The 22,137-nt window shown below is 40.9% G+C and overlaps 1 protein-coding gene across 1 annotated transcript in view; it reads left to right on the forward strand.

Annotated features, from left to right (window-relative positions):
* cdh8 (cadherin 8) overlaps window positions 1-22,137 on the forward strand; it is an 87,499-nt gene that overhangs the window by 15,599 nt on the left and 49,763 nt on the right. Inside the window, exon 2 of the mRNA XM_041041065.1 lies at window positions 16,922-17,216. Within this exon, the coding sequence (XP_040896999.1) occupies window positions 16,922-17,216 (295 nt within the window). The remainder of the gene's footprint in view (window positions 1-16,921; window positions 17,217-22,137) is intronic.

Genomic DNA, 22,137 nt, shown 5'->3' on the forward strand with positions numbered 1-22,137 from the left:
CCGGGACTCGGCAAGGCAGAGAGGAAGTGTGGTCGTGCAGAGGAGTGGGCGGCAGATTGGAAGTGTCATCCTCTCTGTAAGTGTCACTCTGTCTCTGGTTCCTTGTCTGTCTGTCGCACATGGACGCTGTATCCTCGCTTCGCGCTTGCTGCCGTTTTCCAAATGTCCGGTCACACAAACGTTTTTATAACCTGTTTTAACACCTTAACACCTATTGTTGCGAGAGAGAGAGAGAGAGAGAGAGAGGGCTCCAGCTTTGGCCACTCCAAGTGAAAGAAGTACAAATGAAATGATCAAAACTACTGAAAAAAAGAGCCTAAACACTAAAAGTTCCACACAATCAATATGTCTTGTGTGGATTTACTTGTGCAGGTACAAACCTTCCACCACCACCACTGCTTTTTCTTTGCTGTGAAAACTAAAAATGCTTCTAAAAATTCAGTTTGCAAAACGCATTCATTTGTCTTGTCTAGGTGCCGAGTCCAAAACTGCAATTGGGAATTTCTGCCTACCAAGGACTCACAACAGCATACACTGTTACATTGCCTTACATTAATAACAGTACAGTATCTCCAGCATAAACTAGCACTGGTATGTGCAAAAGTGAACAACCAGAACAGTTTTTCTAATGTAATAGAGTAAATGTTTTGAAGACAGTGTACCACCATGCTGTGAGGCCTTGGGTAGCAGTAAACACTATAAAAACAATCCCATGAAGGCCAACCCATCTATTGAAGAGGTACAATGAAAGACTTGTTCATAGATCATATTTTTTAGCCGGACGACACAGGTGGGGAACACTGGAAGAGTAAGAGAGCGATGACATGCAACATAGCTCCCCGGCCAGAATAGAACTCGGGATATTGCAGTAATGTGTAATGTATCTCATTTGCTAGGCTACCCAGAGAATACTGTTTATGGGTGGAAAAAGTATTACACAATTTGAAATAGCTGAGTTTCCTCTATGTCCACAGGTTTTAAGCACAAGGCAAATATTTACAGTACGTGAATGGATGGGTGAAAGTGCCCTTGTGTCAGGGATATAAGAACCATGTTGACATTCAGAGCATTAGTGCTGCCAAATAATGTGGATTCATAGTGTTAAAAAATTAATTAATTAATTAATTAATTAAAAAGTCTTTCCTTTTTGTATTACATTGAAAATTTGCAACCAGTTCCCATCATCTGTTTTCCATTATAACTGTGGATATACAGACATCAGTTACTTCTGAGACTGAAGAAAATGTCAATATTGATTATGTGAATTGAGGATGATTATAACTTTTTTTTTTTTTTTTTGGTAGTAATATGCACTGACAGTCTGAAAAGTGAAAGTACTCTCTTTGCAGAATGGCCCCTTTCAGAATGTGATATTAGTATAAATATTAAATTATTGTAATATTATTATTAATGCAACAACATTTTAATGTGGGTGAGGTGCAGCCCATTTTAACTGAATGATATACTTTGATATACTTTTGGGTAGTTTAATCTGTAGTAGTGCACCATATTTTATAAAATGACCCTATGTTTCAGATGTCAAATCTTAATTTGTAAAGTCAGGTCAAGTCTAATAAATGTAGCTGAATAAAAAAAGTACTAATGATACTTTACTACTTTACTGCTTTGCACTGAATTGTAGTGGAGTGCAAGTATAAAGTGGAATAAATTGAAAATGCTCAATATAAAAAAATATATACTGAATTACTATTCTTGAGTAAGTGTATGTAGTTACTTTCCACCTAATCAGACGTTTGCTATCACTGGAAAGTGTATGCCATGCTGGTTCTGTCAGTATGCGTGTGAATGATCAGCTGGGTTCAGAGGATAAATCATTCGTACATTTTTTTCACACCCATCCTCACCACTAATCCTCCCTTCCTCCAATACAAGTACTAGTTATCAGTGGTGTTACCTTCAAATTCAAGTCTCTCGCAGTGGGTGACCCAGTTGGAAGAGTGAGAAAGACAAAGAGAGACAGAGAGACTCAGGGTGGGTGTGGGGTTGGGGGGGGTTAGAGTTCCTGGGATTTTAATGGCTCATGGTTGCCAAGTGTGGTCACGAGCCTCCAGTGCACAGACAAGGCCTAACCAAAAGCCCCACACCGTGTGAGTGACAGCATCAAAGTGCATCTGCATACTGAGGGGAATTCTCCCAGCTTTCTGATTTCTTCACAGAATGGGTGCGAGAATGGAGACACACGCTGTGATAATTTCTTCCTCCTCTCTATATTTTCTCTCTCTCCTTTCCCTCTTTCTTCCCGTAAACAACATGAGCGCTTCTCCCGTTTGCCTGTTATGTTTGTGTACATTATTTCCAAACCCTTAGGAGGCCCGGAGGAGGGGAGGCAGAATTAAAAAACGGGAGAGAAAGAGCTGAGGGGTGAAAATGTAGAAAAGACACTAAGAGGAACGCTGCTGAGAGGAAGACGGAGAGAGAGAGAGGCAGACAGAGTGGGGAGCGTGTGGGAGAGCAGTATTTTCACACTATTACTGTTTTAGAGAGTTTTAGCACCTTGAGTAACTGTGCTACGTCAAAAAAAATGATGTGCTGCTGCATGAAAACATCTTTCTGGAAAACGCAGTATGACCCACAGCAATACCAGCTGACCACCAAACTATAAACACAGCTTGAATGATTTCCCATGCTCACAGATATTACAGTAGCTTGTCTTTGCTCAGGCACTAAACTTTTCCTCTGTGTCTGTTTCTCCGCTATTACATATTTTGCCATAAATATTTCAAGCACTAGAAACTCATCAAAAACATTTTTTTGGAGGGGTAGGAAGCAAAAACCTCCAGCAGGATAAAATTTATTTGTCAGGTTTATGCTTTCTATCTTCATCTCTGCCTCCCATTAGCGGATTGGCTACTCAAGTGCTGTTTCCTGTCAAGGGAACTGCAAAACTCTGCACGAGCCAGAATGATGGAAATTACTTTTCTGGCTTCTCTGTGTGGCACTCGTATGAGGCCAGGAGTGTATTTCAAATGTAATTGAGTTTGGTACGTTCACAAAGGCAAAATGATGTGTTCGTGACCAAAATGATGCACATTATTTTGCTTCTGGACATGCAACCAAACTTTTAACCTTCCAGAATTCACCTGCAAGTGGTCGGCAATCAGGTGAATGGTTTTGTTTTGTACCTGCGTCCTTTAAAATCCATCCCCCCTCCATCCTTAAAACTCACTCCAAAGCTCCTCCATTTAGCTTTGATGTTATTAAATGAAAAGTCTTCCGATTGCAGGGAGTATACTGGCATTTGCTCACAGCATCATACTCCACAGCTACCTTTGGGAACACACCAAATTCAATTTCTTTTACTGCCAGCCTAATGACGATGACGACCTCACAGAGTAAATGCAAAGTTAAACTTTTATTTGTCACCATCTCTTACACATCATTCCTGATCCTGTGAGGTCCTTTGTTTTTTCACCCACCCGTACCAACAGTGCAGGTCAATAGGTTTGGCCACCCCGTTTCTGTGTATGTAAGCATTTTTGCCAGCATCTGGAGCGACTAAATGGATATTGGAAGCTGTTGCTGGAGCCGAAAGAATGTTGGACAATGGTTGAGATTGATGAGTGTTTGGGCGCTTTCCCTGTGACCCCACCGCATCTGGCAGGAACAAAGTCAGGCAGGTGTGACAGCCAGCATCCATCTACTAGTCAGCTGTAATAGGGAGGTGGCATTTGTACAGGGACACGCACACACACACAAGGAGGAACACAACACGCAAAAATGTACGCACACTACAGCCTGTGTTCTCCACACATTTAACAAACAAGGACGCGCACACACACACACACACAAACAAGCCGGCAAGCGAGGCAAGTATGCACACATTAATTCAGGCACATACACACACAGAGACACACATACTTACTGCCTTCCTGGCAAGCTTCACTGTGTGGCTTTCCAGGAAGGAGTCCTTTTGCAATGCTGACTTCCTTCAAATGTCTGCGAGCGCTCATGTCTTATTATAGGAGACAAATGGCATGTCCCACCAACGCCGTGTCCCGAGTTGTTAGCTCCGGACATGACAACCATCGCAGCACGTTTTCACTTCACTGTGTCCTCGTCTGTTGGTTAGACATGTGGTACTCCCTCAGAGCACACATGCATTTAATCATGGACGTGTGAGGCTGATTCTGGGATTTTAGTTAAATAACAGCTAGTGTCACTGTGATGGACATCTCTGACCATAAGTACATCAGAAAAAAAAATCCATGACAATTCTTACAGAAAGCTATTTATTAATTAATGTTTTTATATGTAATGTTTAACACTAATCCAGAAATTTCCTCAGGAATCCTCAGATTTTGACACATCTGTGTCTGAGATTTTATCAACACAAAAATCGTGACTCTTTCAGCATTGAGAATTCACATTACAAAAAAAAAAAAAAAAACAACTCAGCAACATTCCTGTACAGAAACAGTGTCCTTTTTACTGTGGTTCATTTGTCAATAGTTCTCAGTGGTTTAACTTTTTACCAAACTGGTGACAGGATTTTCCGTGGATTAATTAAAAAAAAAAAAGTGGTATATTCTTTTCTGGACAGAAGCAACTGAATTGTTATTATTAGTACTGTTTTTTGAAATGGAATTGTTTTCATTACAGTATTCATCACAAAAAAAAAAAAAAAATTCCATTCTCTTTCCAAATCTCAGAGATAGATGAATCTACAAACCTGAACAAATCAAACAAACACCATCTGCATGGATGAATGTGACTGCAGATATGACAAAATATATCTTTTATCTGTCTCTTGTTTTTATTAAGGTTTTGAGATTTAACAATCAGTATATATCCATCTAGCCGGAGATACACAGACAAATACAAGACAAAAACACAACAGACATGACACTGTTACACACACTTAGCTCCAGTCAGGAGGGGTTCACACTGTCTGTGACTGGTTGCCATAAGTTAGTATTCTCAGCACCTCCTTAGACCAGTCCAAGCCTATGTTCATTGTCTAAAACTGATACTATACTTTCAAATATTTCAAATGTAACGATGCCACAGTATTGTGGCTCAGATTTGACCAAGTCTCTATCGTACTCATCCTGTGGTTGACAACATGGTTAATCACGATTGCTCTGATTTCATCATTTATTATGTCCCTGACTCCCCTTCCTCTTCTACCTCCCTGTCCTACATCACCTCTACTTTCTCCTCCTCCTCCTTCACATCTTACTTCTTCATCTCCTTGTCCTCCTCATCCTCATCCTTATCTTCCTTGAGATCTCACCCTTCTTACTCTCTGTCCAATATTGGCTTCCATTGTTGTGCAAACCAAATCTTTACCTGTGGCCTATTTATAGTGCTTGGCCTCTGATTGGTTAGGTGAACTCATTATCTAAAACTGTATCAGTGTTGAAATGCAGTTGGCAAAACAGTAAAGCGACGTAGAGACCAATGTTTACAGTTTTACTACAGGTGTGTTATAAAATTACAAAGTGAGTGTAAAGCAGAGAACGTGCATTCAGTTTGGCACACTTGGTAAATGCATTGGCAACATTAATAGTTTCAGAGATAGTGCTCCATGAATCACTGTTTGTGTTTAGGCATTTAGAAAAAAAAAAACCCTGAGCTGAATTTAAGCCCAGCTTGTCTTTTAATACCAGCGTATAAGGCGGCATGCATACTATTTTTTAAGAGCAACTCTTAACATCTCATTTTAGGAAGGGGTGACATCACATCGTGGTTTGGGGGCGGAGTTGCCAGATTTTTATCTGGAAAAAGGAAAGTAGCTTCTGTTGCAATGAGCAACCATTGTCTGAGCTTGTGATCTAACATGATGAGATTGCGGTTAAATAGCAGGCCACCTTCAGAACATTTCACATGCTTTTCACGTGTTATTTAACTCCATTTTGGTTGGGGTCAGGGGGTGGGGAGGGGTAAGTCAGGGGTTAGTATGTATGGCACGTGAAAAGCAAGAAATGAGCACTGAAAACACGTGAAATCATTTAAGGAAATTGGCAAGTTAATTTTAGGCAATAGAGACCAGGCTGGGTGACCTTGATTTTTGATGCCACATGATTGTATAGATAGTGTTTCTGAAAGTTTTTACCATAACAAAATGAATATAAAACACTAAAATCTGTATATATGATCAAAATATAAGCTTAACCCTTGTTCGGGTCTGTTGAGTATTTTAACATAGAATTTTAACATAGAATTGTTTGATTGTGTTGATTTGAAAACCCAAAAATGCAGCGGGTCCACCAGACACAGGAACACTGGCTGAATAATAAAAATATGAACAGCACACCAGGGTTAAAAAAGCAATCCAAGCTTTCAAAATCATCCCATGTCTCAACTTTGACACATTTTACATACATGTGAACATAAAGGCTGGCCTCCACAAATGCATGCACTCCTGTTCCAAGCTATGCTGGAAATAACTCAGCCAGGCTTGTGTGCTGTGTAAGGCGGATGGTGACATTTAAGGAGCAGGGCCTGAATGCAGTCATGCAGGTTCTCTTTGCAGTAAAAGCATCTCTCAGCCATGTGGTCTACGCCACCATTGTTAGAGTGCCTCACTGTGTCAAGCCCCAGGGTAGTGGCTCCATACCCCTACCCCCCCGCCCCCCATGCACCCATGATCACCTCCACCACCACCACCATCACCGTTAGCGCTCCCCTCCCTTCGTTGGCATGGAAAATCCCCCATGAGCCTCTTCTCTGATGTAAATCACAGGTAGGGGAAATGTGAGCGCGGCCGATGCACCAGCACTGTGCCGTGAAATCTCTGTTGACATTACCGACGGGCGATTCCAGAAAAAGACACAGAGCGAGAGCAGGAGAGGAGGAACAGAGTGATAAAGAAGGAAAGGGAGCGAAAGACAGAGAGAGAGACGTGAGCATTTTGACGGGAGTCACTTTTGACTCCATCGCTTTTTGACTCACTTGTCTTTATCTCCAGGTTGATGGACTGAACACAGTGGGCTGCATGCTTTCATCCCCAGCCTCTCATTGAGATTTGGCATGTTTAATGATTTTTTTTCTCCTGCTTTTATAAACGGCACAGAGAAACTACCTGTTTTTGTTAGTTTAAAAAAAAAAAAAAAACACTTTAATTCAGGCGCTGGTTCTTACAGTTCTAATACCCCCTAGACCTAACCTGTTTTCTTACTTTTCTTTAGGTAACCTTTTAACAGACAAAGATTGATTTTTCTGTTCCAGCTCTGGTAGCTTTGTTATGTGATAGCAAGAAGTGGAAAGATGAGGATAACTTGGAAATGAAGTGAGGGTGACAAGGGAATCAGGGAAATGGGTTATGAGATGCAATTTCCATGCCCACTCCCCCTTTTCAAGCACCAAAGGGAAGAGTAAATGACTTTTACTTTAGTGTATGAAAATATTTAGTTGTTCTTCATCTCATGTGTGGCAGTCCATGAGGGCTTTGATATCATTTATCTTGCCGTTTCTTCATTTTGTACTATTGGAGTGGTGCAACGGGCTGTAAAAGTTGACCATTTTTAGCCAAAGGATATGATTATGTAAGTGAGAGAGTCCTTGGTTATTTGTCTAATATGGCAGAGGAAGACTGGGGGATTTTGTTTCTGAGCAACGAGGTAATGCACTCGATGCTCGTCCGTGTCGGGTGAGGGAAGGGATAAAAGGAGCATGTCATCGCTGTCCGCCGCGTAAAACAACAGAGATGACTCTGTTTCCTCTCCCTTTCCTACTTTTTCTCTGCTACTTGTTCCTTTGTTCTCCCCCCCCCCCCGCCGCCGCCCCCCCCCCCCCCCCCTCCGTCTCCAGGCCTATGTTCCAGACAGAGTGTGAAACACGTATAGTGGCATCATGACACACAGAAGGAGTGCTTGTTCTTGTAGCAGCCGTCCACTCCAAGGTGATCTGACATCTTAAAGCGATGCTCTGCGCAATTGCACATTCACTCAGACAAGCGTGTTGACGTCGCTGCCTAGCCAAAGGACCCCTCCTGTCCCCCCTTACCCGTCTGAAGCCGGCTGCCAAATGCTTCCGCGAAGAGGATGGCTTAATTGTTTCTGCCACAGCCATGCCTCTTCTTCATTTTTCTCTCTTTCCTTCCTAATCCCAGGGACGGGAAAATGGAGCTGTTATTTGCATGTCTAATGATACTCGATATCACAGGCCCCTCAAAGGAGAAGGCACAGATGATTATTAATATAGTCAATGAAGCCCTCATTTATACTGCCTTTTGTTCTTAGGTCTGGGCAAATATTGCTTTCCAATACCTGCCTATTAAAAGCTGTATCCCCATAGAGAGATATGTTGGCTTTGAATGTGGAAAAAAACTACAGTAGATACGCGCAAAGTCTTTGTGTGTCTCTCTTTGTCAGTTCGGATGCTGGCATAAGCTGCTGATGTACAAAAAAGATACTTAGTCAAAATAATGTTGCTGGGATATTGATCCTACTGCAGATGAGATCAGTACTCCTATTCTTAGATGTCTTACACATACAGGTCATGATCCTTTCCTTTTTTTTGGCAGCCATTGGTCTCACTCCATAACCTGCTCATAAATCTGACAGTCTGACTCTAGCCGTCTTTACGTGATGGAGCAGACTCTGGCATTCAAGGTTACAAACATCTAACTAATCGCTTGCATGTATTGAACATTAACAATTAATATAATAGTGCTATAACCTGCAGTTCCCTAAGAAAAGACCTGCAGTGGAAGCTTGCTATAAGACAAACAAAAGTGCTTAGCCAAAGCCGTCAGGGCCCATTATTCAAGACCCCATACAGAAAACTTAGTGTATACCTGCAGGAATATTCAGCAGCAACAATGCATGCCTTTCCAGCAGTGGCAGTTGGCATTGAAACTGGCTAATTTGCAAGGCTTCTCAGGTTGAGAACAATGACTTTGACAGCTCGAACAGGCACTGTGGAGCACATCTGCATTTTTTCCACAGGAATAAGCCCCAAATAATGGCTCCAACACTGCTTGTCTTCCAATTATGGAAATTGGTGCACGTCTATATATACTATGAAACACCTCTTCAAACATACTGATTGGAATGTAAAAAAAATCAGAATTGATTCTTGTCCCCTGCAGGTTTGTTCACTATTTTTTTTCAATGATTATTATTCAAGTTTAATTTATCACAGATTCACAGTAGATGTTAAAATTCTTTTTTTTTACACACGGCGCAGTATGAACGGGATTTAACATAAAACATGTTCTTTCTCTTTGGCCGGGACAGTTTTTAAAGGTGCAAAGTAACTAATTACGTTTCTATAATAATTGTACCTACCTATTGCCATCTCATTAATTAGAGTAGTAGTTAACACAAATTGTAAACACAAAATGAATGATTAGCTTTTAAAATATGATTCATATTAAACTGCTATTAAAATTAAATAATTTGTTGGGCCACAGCATGTCGAAATAATATATAACAATAATAATATTGTATGACAGTGTTGTAGGTGTGCAACTTGTTTAATCGTTTACCGCAATTTAAACCTTAATGTCTTAATGGGGCTTTTAATGTGCACCACCAATGTACACGTTAATGAAGCTCTCATACAGAGACAGAACTGGTGTCCTCTGTCCTCTGGCAAAGTGCAAATAAAATATAAGTTTTCATTTCCATTACTAAAGTAAAGGATCTGGGCACTGCTTCCAGCAACACTACTTTCAAATATTGTAGTGATCATTTTCTGTACCAGCTAGGACTCTTCTCTTTCTGCTTTACTTTCCCAAACATGAGCTCCAACACCTCGACCACGAAACTCACCCGTCAGCATGTGTTGTTTGTGACATTTAACAAGATCACAGGATCACATGTTTGACAGATGAGTTTGTGATACTTACCCACATCAACACTCATTCAGTCGGTGGTTAAACTAGGAGCAAAAAAAAAAAAAAAAGGAAAGAAAAAAGGGAAAAGAAAAAAGATCCTGCAAGAGAGTGAAAGAAAGAGGGCGGGAGGAAGGGAGGGAGTGGAGGAGGGGGGGGGCGAGTAAAATGTTGAAATATGAATTACAAACCCGAGCAGCACCATCTGGACCGAGAAAACACACATCATAGTGGAAAGCCGGCACACTGAATTAGACTTGCTACGGGATCCATCTGCACCTCGTGAAATCAATCTCATTCCTTGATTTGATTAGGTCAGCCGCACAGAAGAAAGAGAAAACTGTTGTGCTCCTTGATTAAGCTTGTTTTGTTTTGCGCCCCTCCACACCCACCCACCTTCGGCACGCTGTGTGTACCGATGAGTTTCAGGCCCACAGGTAGGGTAATGACAGTAGTCGAGGTTAATGCTAAAAAATCTCCCTCTATTTAACACGCAGCATGTGCGCCACAGCCCCTGTAGCTGAGCTCATTTACACTTTTTCACGGCTGTCTCTTTATTGTTTTTTTGGGGGTTTTTTTTGTTTTGTTTTGTTTGTTTTGCTCAAATCACAGGTTTTTCTACCAAAGACTTAATTCTGGCTGCAGAGCTCTGCAGAAGATTCATGCAGAGCTGCCATAAATTGGAAACATATGTTCTGTTATAAGTCTTTTTTTTTTTTTTTTTTTAATTTACATTTGTTTTTTGGAGTTGAGGGTTGTATTGGGCACACACCAGTGAACAGGCTGAATGTCTAATGCTCTCTTGTTCTAACAACAGGATGTAATGAGCAGGCGGAAAAAATCTATACTGAAGATTGCTTGCATACAATAGGTCATTCTTGAAGTGAGAGCTGATGTAGCCCACAGCCTGGATGTATTATGCTGAATTGTTTTATTTTCCTATTTCCCATTCTCTCTCTGCAGTGACACTGTACCCTCCTATGATTAAAATGCATCCTCTTATGCATCCACACTCACAAACAAAAGGCTTTTCATGGGTGGCTAAATCTAATTGTGTTGCCCTCTTGTACTAAAGGTAGCTGCTTTGACTTATTCTCCTGAAGCAATAATGCGCCGGTGGCTGTGAATGCAACACATGTGCCATTGCTCAAAGTGCAGGGATGGACATAGAACACATTAACCCTGATTGACCTTGGTACAGATAGCACACAAATCCAGTACAAATTGTCTCGGTTTTTTGTCTCATTAATTTATGATTGTCCAAGAGGAAAATAAAACAGAATGAAAGCAGAAGGTGAAAGCTTGCAGATGATTCAGTTCTCTGCAATAAATAAATAAATAACTAAAAATGCGGTGTAGAGAAGGTACAACACCGGGCAGTCTCTGTGCTGATTGTAATTACTGTATTTTTTTCCGAGTGGCCTTGGCTTCAATTACAAACCATCACCTTTGCTTGTATTTGGGTCATGACACCATCTCTTTCCCAGTGTCTGCAGTGATAATAAATGAACATGCGAGACACTCTTTCCCCTTTCTGGCCTCCATGAATGCCATGTCTGACCTCTCAGGAGAACAATATTGATTAGTGTTCTGTTGCAACAGATGCCCACAAATGCCCCCCCATGGATTTAATTCCTTTGTGACCAGTGCAAGAGAACTATAATAGATCACCTCAAATTTAAAAACTTTTGCTCTTACTGAAAAGAAACTATGACCTTATTTGTATTATAAAAAACTGAGGCTACGATATTTCTGATTGAAACTTTTTATTTCCAATATTCCAGCACCACGGATGTTCACTATATGGTTTTCTCCAGCAAAGTGTGTTGTGGTTCACACCAGAAGGGAACTTTTCTGTCCAATTTGATAAAAAGCTACGTGCCATGAGACAGACTGGAGGGAAAATGTTCCCAAGAATAGCTAAGTGTATCATATATCATGCATCGTACCATCTGTTCTGTACATTCAAAATGTTATTGCAATATTTAGAATTACAGATTATTCATGTAGGTGTAATTAACAGAGTTGAAATCCAACAAATGGTAGGAAACTACAATTCATTTTCAGACATGTTTGAGCAGAATCTATCCAGAGTATTTAGGTCTGAGGGTGTACAGATGGAAAAAAAAATGGTGACTCTAATTTTACCAGTTTTGGCAATGAATTACCCCCTTTTGATCCTTCATTGCAGTACGAAGCCCTCTTGAATGAATTCTTTGGATTTGCGCAGTGAGACTGGGTCACATGGACCAGATGAGGAGAACTGGGCCATAATAACTGACTGAACAGAGTAGAAAAAGGTCAACATCTGGCTGTTACAAAAGGTGCTATGTAAACTAGTCCGCACAGTGCATGGCCTTGGGCTTCCCATACATTTTACATAACAACATGCAATCTACTGCATATTTAATGGTTAACATGACATTTCCCCCAAGTACGATCGCCTGGTCTGTTCACACAACCTTGGTTAAACAAGCCTGTCATCTCTAACACATCAGGATTGCACTAAACATGACATTTAGAGTCAACATAGTGATGCATTATACAGCACATTTTCATGCTGCTCAGTGTCTTTGCCAATTTACATCATTTTCTACATTAAATGTCATCAAATGTTACCTACTGTGTTATTATTATTATTAATAACAGTGGTGGAAAGTAACCCAGGCAGGTCACTTTCTGTGTATTGTTCACTCCACACCAGTACTAGTTACTTTCGAGGTTGACAAGCCACAGCTCAACCAGCTACAACAATGCAACCCTGCTTACACACTGTTGCGTCAGTATAAACAATCTAACACTGTCATATATAATAACATATCAGTCACGGTGGCCATTTCTCTGCCGAACGAGTACATTTACTTTTAAAGGTTTAAATACATTTTGCTGACACTTCTGTACTGACAGAACTGAATGCAGAACCTGTAATGGTGTATTTTACCCTGTAGTACTGGCCCGTTGAGTCAAGTAAAGAATGTTAGTACTTTTTCTACCACTGACATAGTATACAAATCCAGATGTAACTGTATTTTCTAAACTGATTACATTTAGAAATAGAACTCATCCCTGACCCTTATCAAGGACTAACTGAGGCAGATTTTGGAGAAGGAAGTCCAACGTACTGTGTGCAGTCTGTTCTAGCAGACAGTCGCTGACAAGCTGCATCACAGTGACAGCATCTCCTCCCTCTCGCGCCTCGCTGCAGTCTCCCTCTCTTTCTCCACTCCTACTGGTACATACATAGGAGGAGCACATGTTCCATCTAGCATTTGCCCCTGACAAGGAGCAAAATCATTAGTTGCCTCTGTAGGGCTACACTTAAGCATGTGGAACCCAGACCTGATGGAGAGGTGGGGGGCCGGTGGGTGGTGGTGGGAGTAGAATATGTACAATCTTCCTCATTAGGACACAGTGATTGTTCAAGTGATTGCTGTAAAAGCTAATCTTCAGCAGGGACTGACATATTTCCTCCTCTGCTGACAGGATAAGCAGTCCCATGCAGCCCCTGACTGCGAGTTGTGGTTGGCAAATGGAGGTGTGCACGTGTATATGCGTATGTGCGCAGGGTAGCCATACACACAACTACTGGCACAAAGCAGAGAGCACTGCAAAGTACTGCCATGGGATAATTTCTTCAGTCAGCCAAGGCTTTCTTCATCATCCTGAACTGCAGCCTAAAAATATATGGATGTCTTTCTTTTCAACAGCCAGAGCACAGCGACTAAGGCAAGAGTCGTAATAACTTCCCCAGCCTGTTTACACACGCTCCGCTCACTGATGGCATTATTACTTCTTTATGATAGATTCTGTTTACATTCATACAATAATGCAAGCGCTGTTTACGTTGGTTAAAAGAAGAATGAAGCTACACATGACAACGGTCGTACATTTTGGTATTATTCAAAGCGTCACTCTATTACCACTGTTACCACTCAAATTCAAAATAGAGACAGGCTGGGCAGCGATCCATGTGTCTGAACAGCCTTCACTCTGTGCTCAGAATACCGTATTGGTGTTTTGTGACTCCATTCTGTGTTGTAGCACATCCTCATCATAACTACAGTATGTTGCTATCCATTATCTGCCCATTTCCTGAATGCCGCTGTCAATGTCACTGATTGTTGGTGATGTTTTAGTTGCCCAGGCAACTCAATTAATGACAGGAGCCTGTGACCTGTGAGATTTTTTCTCCTTCAGTAATTGTACTCTTTGATGACCATTTGTGCACTCCAGTGCGAAGGCTGTCTAAGACGTGGGTGACCAGGGCATTTTGAGGCGACATTAGGGTTGAGATCTGCAGCTGGTTACAGCCAGCTCTCTTCAACTTTCAGGGAATGTGGAGTTAAAGTGGCATTTTAAAGCAAAGTGATGATTGAATGCATGACTTTTTTTTTTTTTTAAAAGAAAGCACACAGTGTGCTTTTTTTTTTTTTTTTTAAAGTAGAGGATATATTCAGCCACCTACAATTTTTGTTAACCTGTCAGCCAGAATGCACTATGCCTTGGCTACAGAGACAGCTGTACAATGTGGTTACTTAATTAATGTTAAATGTTACAACTGTCCTCAAGAAGAGGAATCAATACTTAAAAAATAAACATAGTGTGAGAGCCATTTGTGCAGCATCCTCATGTTGGTAGGTTGTAGGCATCATGATAGCAGCTTTGTGTTACATCACTGTCGGATCCAGAAGGCACTTCCTGACCTTTTGTTTGTTTTTTTTTACAATTTCATCGATGATTTCAGGACTTTACATCCTAACTTTGCATAGAAGAAGCACCCAAAAATGCTCCAAGCACAAAAAAGCAGCTGAAAATGTTGATATGATGTTTCATTGCTTTCGTTAGTTCACTTTTATCATTTTTATCTTTTGTGTCTTCAGTCCTCAGTTAGGGTGCTTACAGTTTATATTTGTATTATTTTATTATCAAATTGTGAGTTACCTATTAGGCATTTTAAATTGCACAAACCAGTAAAAACTGTGATATATGGCACCACAGCGCCACGGGGGGCAGCTTTGGACTTTGGACCGGCCTGAGATCAGAGGGTCGCTGGTTTGATCCCTCGACCAAGCACAACGGATATGGGTAGCGATTCATTGTAGAAAGTGCACTATTATTCATTCGCCTTTACGTGATTATTCATCTTAATCAGCACTAATGTGCAGTTCACACTTGACCTTGGAAACAGGTGATAAAGCATTCTCAACTCAAAGTCCACTTACTCACTTGCTATGGAGCTTTTGATTGTGTTACATAGTCCTCATTTGCAGACTTAGTGTGGTCAGTTGCCATGGAACTGTGGAACACAAAAGTGTTCAAACATTCAACAACTGATGTAAAATAAGAGCTTGTCAGTTCATTCTGACCTTGGAAAAAAAATCCAGAATGAACATATTCAGAAATTTGACATGTTGTAAGATTTTGACATTATAGGGTGGCCTCACCTGACAATGTTAGTGCCAAGTGAAGTACTGTCAGTGCCATGCACACCAAAAAAATATGTACCGTATGATATATGGCACAACCAAAACCAATATGCAAACTAAAGTAGTCAAGTTGCCACCTTACGAGGGAAACATACGCACATGGAGTCATATATGCTGAGCTGCAGGCATACAGCTACACACAGGAAGTCACGCATCGGATAAAAAAACTCAATGACAGACCATCATTAATTTGAGCTCATTTAAAGAGTTTCTCAGTGTGCAGGATGTTGTGAGGCATTTGTGTTAATGAGCTACATCATTCATGTGAAATGATGGCACAATTAGGAAAACAAAAGTGCAAGGTGTGACAATTTAAGTGAATGTGCTTTGTCAGTGTCTGCAAACAACACCTCGGAGACGGTATATGCATAAAAGCCGGCTTATAAAAACATTGCGGGGGGTTTAGAGGTCGGGATTTTCACCGACAGATTTTTACCTTGCTATTCTGCACCCTAACCACGTTCCCACAGGAATCTCTGTTGAAACAGTGTGGCAGAAAATGAAATTAAAGCTGCTGAATACAGATGTTTTGATGAATGCCTCTGTCCTAGGTTGTGGGCATGCATGTGTGTGTGTTTGTGTGTTTTTGAGAGGTATGTATATTAACTAAAAATACAACATGAAAGAGGAGTTGTGTCACATCCACAGTGAACACTGTTGGATTTGTAAATGTCCTACTCGGTGCTTCTCTCCTCCCCTCTGAAAGTCACTCACCTTGGGGATCAAAATTCTTTTATGAAAGGTGACTTACAGTAAAAGAAGTGCTCTCTCTGTTTATGTGAATAGAAAGCACAGTTATCTGCTTCCTTTGTGTCAAAGCCCTGGTGTTTCTCTTCTTCTCTGACCTCTTTCTTTCCACACTGTTGTGTCTGCTGTTCTTCCAATTTACCTGTTTAACTTAATACAGCAGAAGGTTTTGTGTCTTCTTCTGTCCACAGATGTTTGAATGGCCTTTTATAGCATTGTCAGACTCATTAGTTATATTCAGCCCATGTGGCGAGTGGGAGCGAACCACTCAGCCTAGCATGTTATGCAGCTTTAGTCAACTAATGAAACTGTAATTACAAATATAATGAGGAACATGCAGTATTGTCCAGTAACTTTGGGGCCAGTTATTTCTGAGCATGAATCATTGTGTGCAGTGAGTTCCCTCTTTAATTTTTTATGGATTCTGATACTTTTCTGGTCTTGCAGTGTTATGGAATGCCCATTCAGAGCCCCTCTAGCTTCTTCTTTCTGTGAACTTCAGACTGAAGGGAGCAATATCCCCCTCAACGTGTGTTTATATGATGTATTTGCGATATATAACGAGGAACAGTGTAGGCTAAGGTCCATTTCCTGTGCTACTTATGAAGTTATTGTCCCCAGCGGGCCTCATTTAGCAAAGTGTAGGCTATGTTGAACCACGTTTAGTATCCCTGCTACACTAGTTGCCACCAAGCACGGCAGCAAAAACAACACATTCCAGTCATACTGCACACTTATCTGCATTTACATGGTGAGAACTACAAGAATGAGCTTATCAACTTGCATTCATTAAAGCCCCCCCCATCTCTGTTTACACAGTGGAATCAAACTGAGGTCTCTGCTGCACCTTCTAACTTTATTATCTTTCTTTGCCTTTTGATTGCAGCTACACACAGACTTGGATGTGGGCAACAAGAACATCAAGTACGTCCTAGCGGGTGAGGGGGCAGGTACCATCTTCGCCATCAACGAGTTAACAGGCGACATCCATGCCATGAAGAGGCTGGACCGAGAGGAGAAGGCCGAGTACACACTAACAGCCCAGGTCATTAATGCTGATACAGACGAGCCCTTGGAGCCACCGTCTGAGTTCATCATCAAAGTCCAGGACATAAACGACAATCCACCGCAGTTCATTGAAGGCCCGTACCGAGCCTCTGTTCCAGAAATGTCTGCTGTTGGTGAGTCACAATACACAGACTTCATTTCTGGTCTCCGTCGTACACAGCAGCCTAATCAGTGTGTGAGATTTCTGAGATGGCTGATCTCTAATGGGCTATTGCATAAAAATAATGAGTGAATAAGAACAAGAGGAAATGAGTATGCATATTTACAAGCTTGCCCGCTATGAATATCTCGGCAAATGAAAATACAAGAATGATAAATCAAATCAAATCACTAGAACTTCACCCATGGCTCAGTGCTGCAACTGAACAACTGGTGTCAATGTCAGCACACTCTTAGCAAGGGCGCCTAATGTGAATGTTACGTCTTCTACAAACAGCCCACTCACAAAGAAGTCCAACTAACAATATGCAAAACACGAACCGAATAATCTTATGTTGTAGAATTAAAATATCCATAACACTGGGAAAGCAAGAAATACTATACTAAAACTCATAATCTGAGTTCTACATAAGTAGTCCATCTACATGAGGTGAAAAAGCACCATTAGCACATTCCACACATGCTACAGCAACATCAGCATATGCAGATGAATCATTTGCTCTCCTGGCAAGCAAAATAAAAATGCTATTTTCCACTTTGTATAGGTCAAGGGCCATGCTGTCTTATGATGTGGACCATTTGGGAATATATGGAATTTTTATTGCATTCTTTAACATTTCCATATGTGTAGTCAGTTATGTGATACAAGCTGGTGACCAATATGATCAAATATTTATGGAAAGATTAGAAGGCTCAGACTGCAGTATTTTATAGACGACAAAAACTGTATACAAGGGACCAGCAGTAGGAACCACTGTGGACTACCCTCCCTCATATCGAATTGGACATTTAACCTATTTCACCTTTCTTCCAAACACAGCTTAACAAACCTCATGGTAGAAAAGTCTGAACAAGGGTATTTTTTTAATTCCAGACTCAAGCACTTCACTTTAATCGTAGAGGAAGCGGGAAAAGCCAAATATAGGCACATAAAGGGTTTGCATTTACACTCACAAATTGTTAGGACCGCACTGTCACTTAGCGTGACAGCACTGACTGATGCTAATTGCCATGAGCTACCATTCTACAAGCCCCCACAAACTGGTACACAAGCCACAGCAAACACTTTCCATTTCACTGTGTGCTAATGTATTCATATATTCTCATTCTTATTGCATCTATGCATTTAAATGACCACTGTGTGATGATCACATAATTCAAATGTTTAGCTCATCTAGTATAGGCAGAGGCCTGTAAGTGGATCAGTACACTGTGTGTTTTTTCTTCAGGGGAGCTTTGCTACTGACCCAGAGCAGCAGGAGTCTTGTAGAAGATGTTTCCATCAGTAGCAGGAAGGAGATCAGAGTGTGTCTTTATGCCGTTTTGACATTGGAGGAGTTCACAGAGGGTGCTGAGGTCTGTTGTTGGGCAGTATGCACTTGTTATTGTGTTTTCTCATTGAGCTTCCTCTTGTTACCTGTCATGAAGCTGACATAACATGCTAGGGCAGGTGGTGTTAGGTATGTAATGGAATCTCATAAATCGTAAATCCCATCTGTAGGTTGCAGCCTTTGATTCAGTTCTTTGACGTAATGGTGATTTTGCCTCAGATTCTCATGATCATTGTGGCTGATTCTTATTAGCTGCTGCGGCTGCGGCGGCTGCTGCTGCGGCTGCGGAGGCAAAAAGGAACAAAACACAATGCAAAATTATCCATGTAAACACAGAATAACAGTGAACTCTTGCTGCCTGAACTTTGTCACTGGATCCCTGCTGCTCATGGTTTTGGATCTCAGTTGAAATGTACTATAGCTCTCTAAGGGTTTTGTCAGTGCAGAGCAGGGACAGCCATAGTGATGGGGTAGAGAGGAAAGTGATAGTTGACAGCACTCTGTGATTTGCCAGTGGGAATAATGCATAAGAAATGGAAATCAGCATCTCTTTGTTGACTGTTGTTCCCTTTTGTCACTACTGATTAATTAAACATTCACGAATGCTCAGTTGTTTGCTTGAAAGGCTTTTCTTTCAGCAACTAGTTTTGCTCTTGTTAAGTTTTCACATGCTGCAGCATTATGGGAAGAATTAGAGGCTGTGGACAAACCCACAATAAGTCATTCATCTCTCTCGCCTCATATTCATAAATCACCGGTTTCTTTACAGTGGTGTTTCATCTTTATCGCACTGAAATGAGAATTTGTGTAGGACTCAGTGGATTACTGGGAGTGTGCTGAGCAATGGATAACTAATAAAGTCCACAGGAAATGGAGCATAAAATAAACGGATGTTGTTGAAGTTGGCTGCATATGAGCAAATCTCCACAGCGATGAGAAACTGGGAAGCATTAAAATGTAATTATGGCACATGCTAAGAGATGCTGCATTACATCTGCTGTTGAGTTCAGACAGTGCTGAGTGTGCTAATGTATTTCTGCTTAGCGTGAACCCACCTGCATTGAATAATCAAAAATCTAATCCCGACCGTAACAGGCTGGTTCACCTGACGATGTTATCCACTTACAAAGCTTGTCAGTTCCACTCCAGACTTCATCAATGTCTTACCAGCTCCTCGCTTATCAAGAGTGTATCCGCACGGTATCAGTGAGACCAGGGACAAATATCAACACCCACCTTTTATCTGTCAAGGACTACGGCTAGATAGAAAACCCCCTCATTGAATGTCACCATCCCCCATAGGAAGCGGTCCCCACAGTCGGATGAGATATGTCACATGGGCCACTGAGGTCACCATGTTTCCTGTGTGCGGAGGAGCAGAGAGGTTAATGGGAAATGAAGGAGAAAGACCTTTTGTTCTTCCTATAAAGGGGCCAGTCGGATAAGACGTGTGGCTTTCAGTGACTTTTCTCTGACTTTCATTTTCCTGAATGGCTGAAAATGGAGGTGACTACCATTTTAATTGTTTAGTGGATTGTCTCTCAGAGTACAGTGCAACAATGAGAGGAAGTGGAGAGCAAAGGTGGTGGCTGAGAGACGGCCAGTCAGAACAGAGTTTGAGCTCATTAGTGTAAGGATCCAGGATAAGTCTTTTGTAAGTAGAGATTTTCTGACCGCTTTGCTTGAACATTAAGATTATAAAGTTATTATGATGAATATGTTAACAACCAGCTTCATATTTACTTATTCAGCAGACACAGAGCAAATATTACTTTTTTTTTTTCAACAAAAAGATTTCTAGGTGCAGAATCTGGGCCGAACCATTGTTGTCTGTTTGTTCTTCTTGTTGGATTCTTGTCTGCATCAAGAATTCAACAAGAAGCTGACTTGGAATGTCCACATCTGAAGACTTGAGGAGCGCCTTCAGTAGTGCAATTTGATCCCAGTCCTGCTGTGGACCACTGGCTGAGCTCAAAGCTGACCTGACGAACTGCTTACAAAAGCTGCTGAACCAGTGATATCCTTTGTGTCTAAACGGACTGAGAAGACTTCTTTAGGTGTTTAGAATGAAAAAGAACTATTTTATTATGTAATGTTCACACCGTTTATGGTGTTCATACTGTTCATACTGTTTAAAACAGTTTAAAGTATAATTAATTACATAATTATTAAATTAATACAGTTTGACGCAGAAATTATAAAAACGAGTGCAATTTTTTTGTTCGGATAAATTAAATCATTTTGCTTGTAAATGTCTCATTTATCAAGGAAAAACATTATTTGATACATTTTCATTGCACCCCTAAAATTCTTAATGCGCTCCTAAATTTTTCAACTTAGGAGCACATGTGCTCCTTGGGGAAAAAAGTACGCTGGCTGTACTACAGGCCCTGGTTGTAGTGGAACCCCGTCTCCTAGAAACTACATCTATAACTTATAACAACTAAGTTGTTTCCTTGAAACATAATTTTCAAATGAATTAGGGTCTACATTTATGTACCACACAAAAGTGGGAGGGCAGTTGGCGTAAGTGCAGGACTTTGACAGCAGAGATCAGGGCTTTTTCTCCCTGGGTCCTGGGTTAGCTGTTACATGTGAATTGTCTCATATTTTGGTGGAGAACAAATGAAATGTTAATATAAAACATAATTCAGGCAGCATTAGTTTCCCTCCAAAATGCATTTACTGTAGCAAATTACTAGTATATAAATGTAATTCCAAGGAAATGGAGTTGTGTAGTGTTGTGGAGAACCACAGAGAGTTGGCTCTCTGCTGGTTCATCACTGTGAGCAGCCCTTTGCACATTTTACACGCTCAATATAAAAATATTAATTAGTGCAGATTTAATAATATGCAGAGTTTTTTAGATTATCTATTAGATGTTTTATGTGTTTTACAAATCCAGAGGTTGTGTAATTTCTTCTCATTTTAATCTTGAGACAAATAGAGGACCATGTGATCTGTCTTTTAATTGAAGGATAAAAATTCAAACCATTATCAATCCAATTAATAAAATGAATATTTGATATACTCTCCCGCTCCACATCTCTCCTGTGTTCTGCATTTCATAAGTATATTCATTAGATAATTATGTTTCACTGTCACTTCAATTAAAAGTGAGTTTGTTGCTTATTTGAGCAAGCCTGGCCATGATTAGAATTCTAATTCATTTGCATAGATTGCACAGATCTCACAGGATTAGTAGATCCTGTTTTCCTGTTAATGGGGTCTTCGACTTTAAGGCCAGTACAAGCTGACAAATTCTCCCCCATATGTCTGTCGACCATATGCTGGAATTATGAGGCTCTGTTACCCTTCTGCAGCTAACAAGGGGGTTGGGATGTAGTTGGAAATTACAAAGTCTTGAAGTGACGCTTCAGGTAATTAGGAGGAGGTCGCTAGACCCTCCTCCCAGCACTAAGAGGGGTGCAAATGACAATAATTGCTACACTGCAAAACAAACTTGCTGAAAGTTGTGTTGCCAGATAGAACACAAGCGAGTGATGCCCCAGGAGTGTTGGGCTGAGCGTGTGCTTCATTATCA

This window comes from Toxotes jaculatrix, chromosome 1, assembly GCF_017976425.1.
Source record: "Toxotes jaculatrix isolate fToxJac2 chromosome 1, fToxJac2.pri, whole genome shotgun sequence".
Classification (NCBI taxonomy): Eukaryota; Metazoa; Chordata; class Actinopteri; family Toxotidae; genus Toxotes; species Toxotes jaculatrix.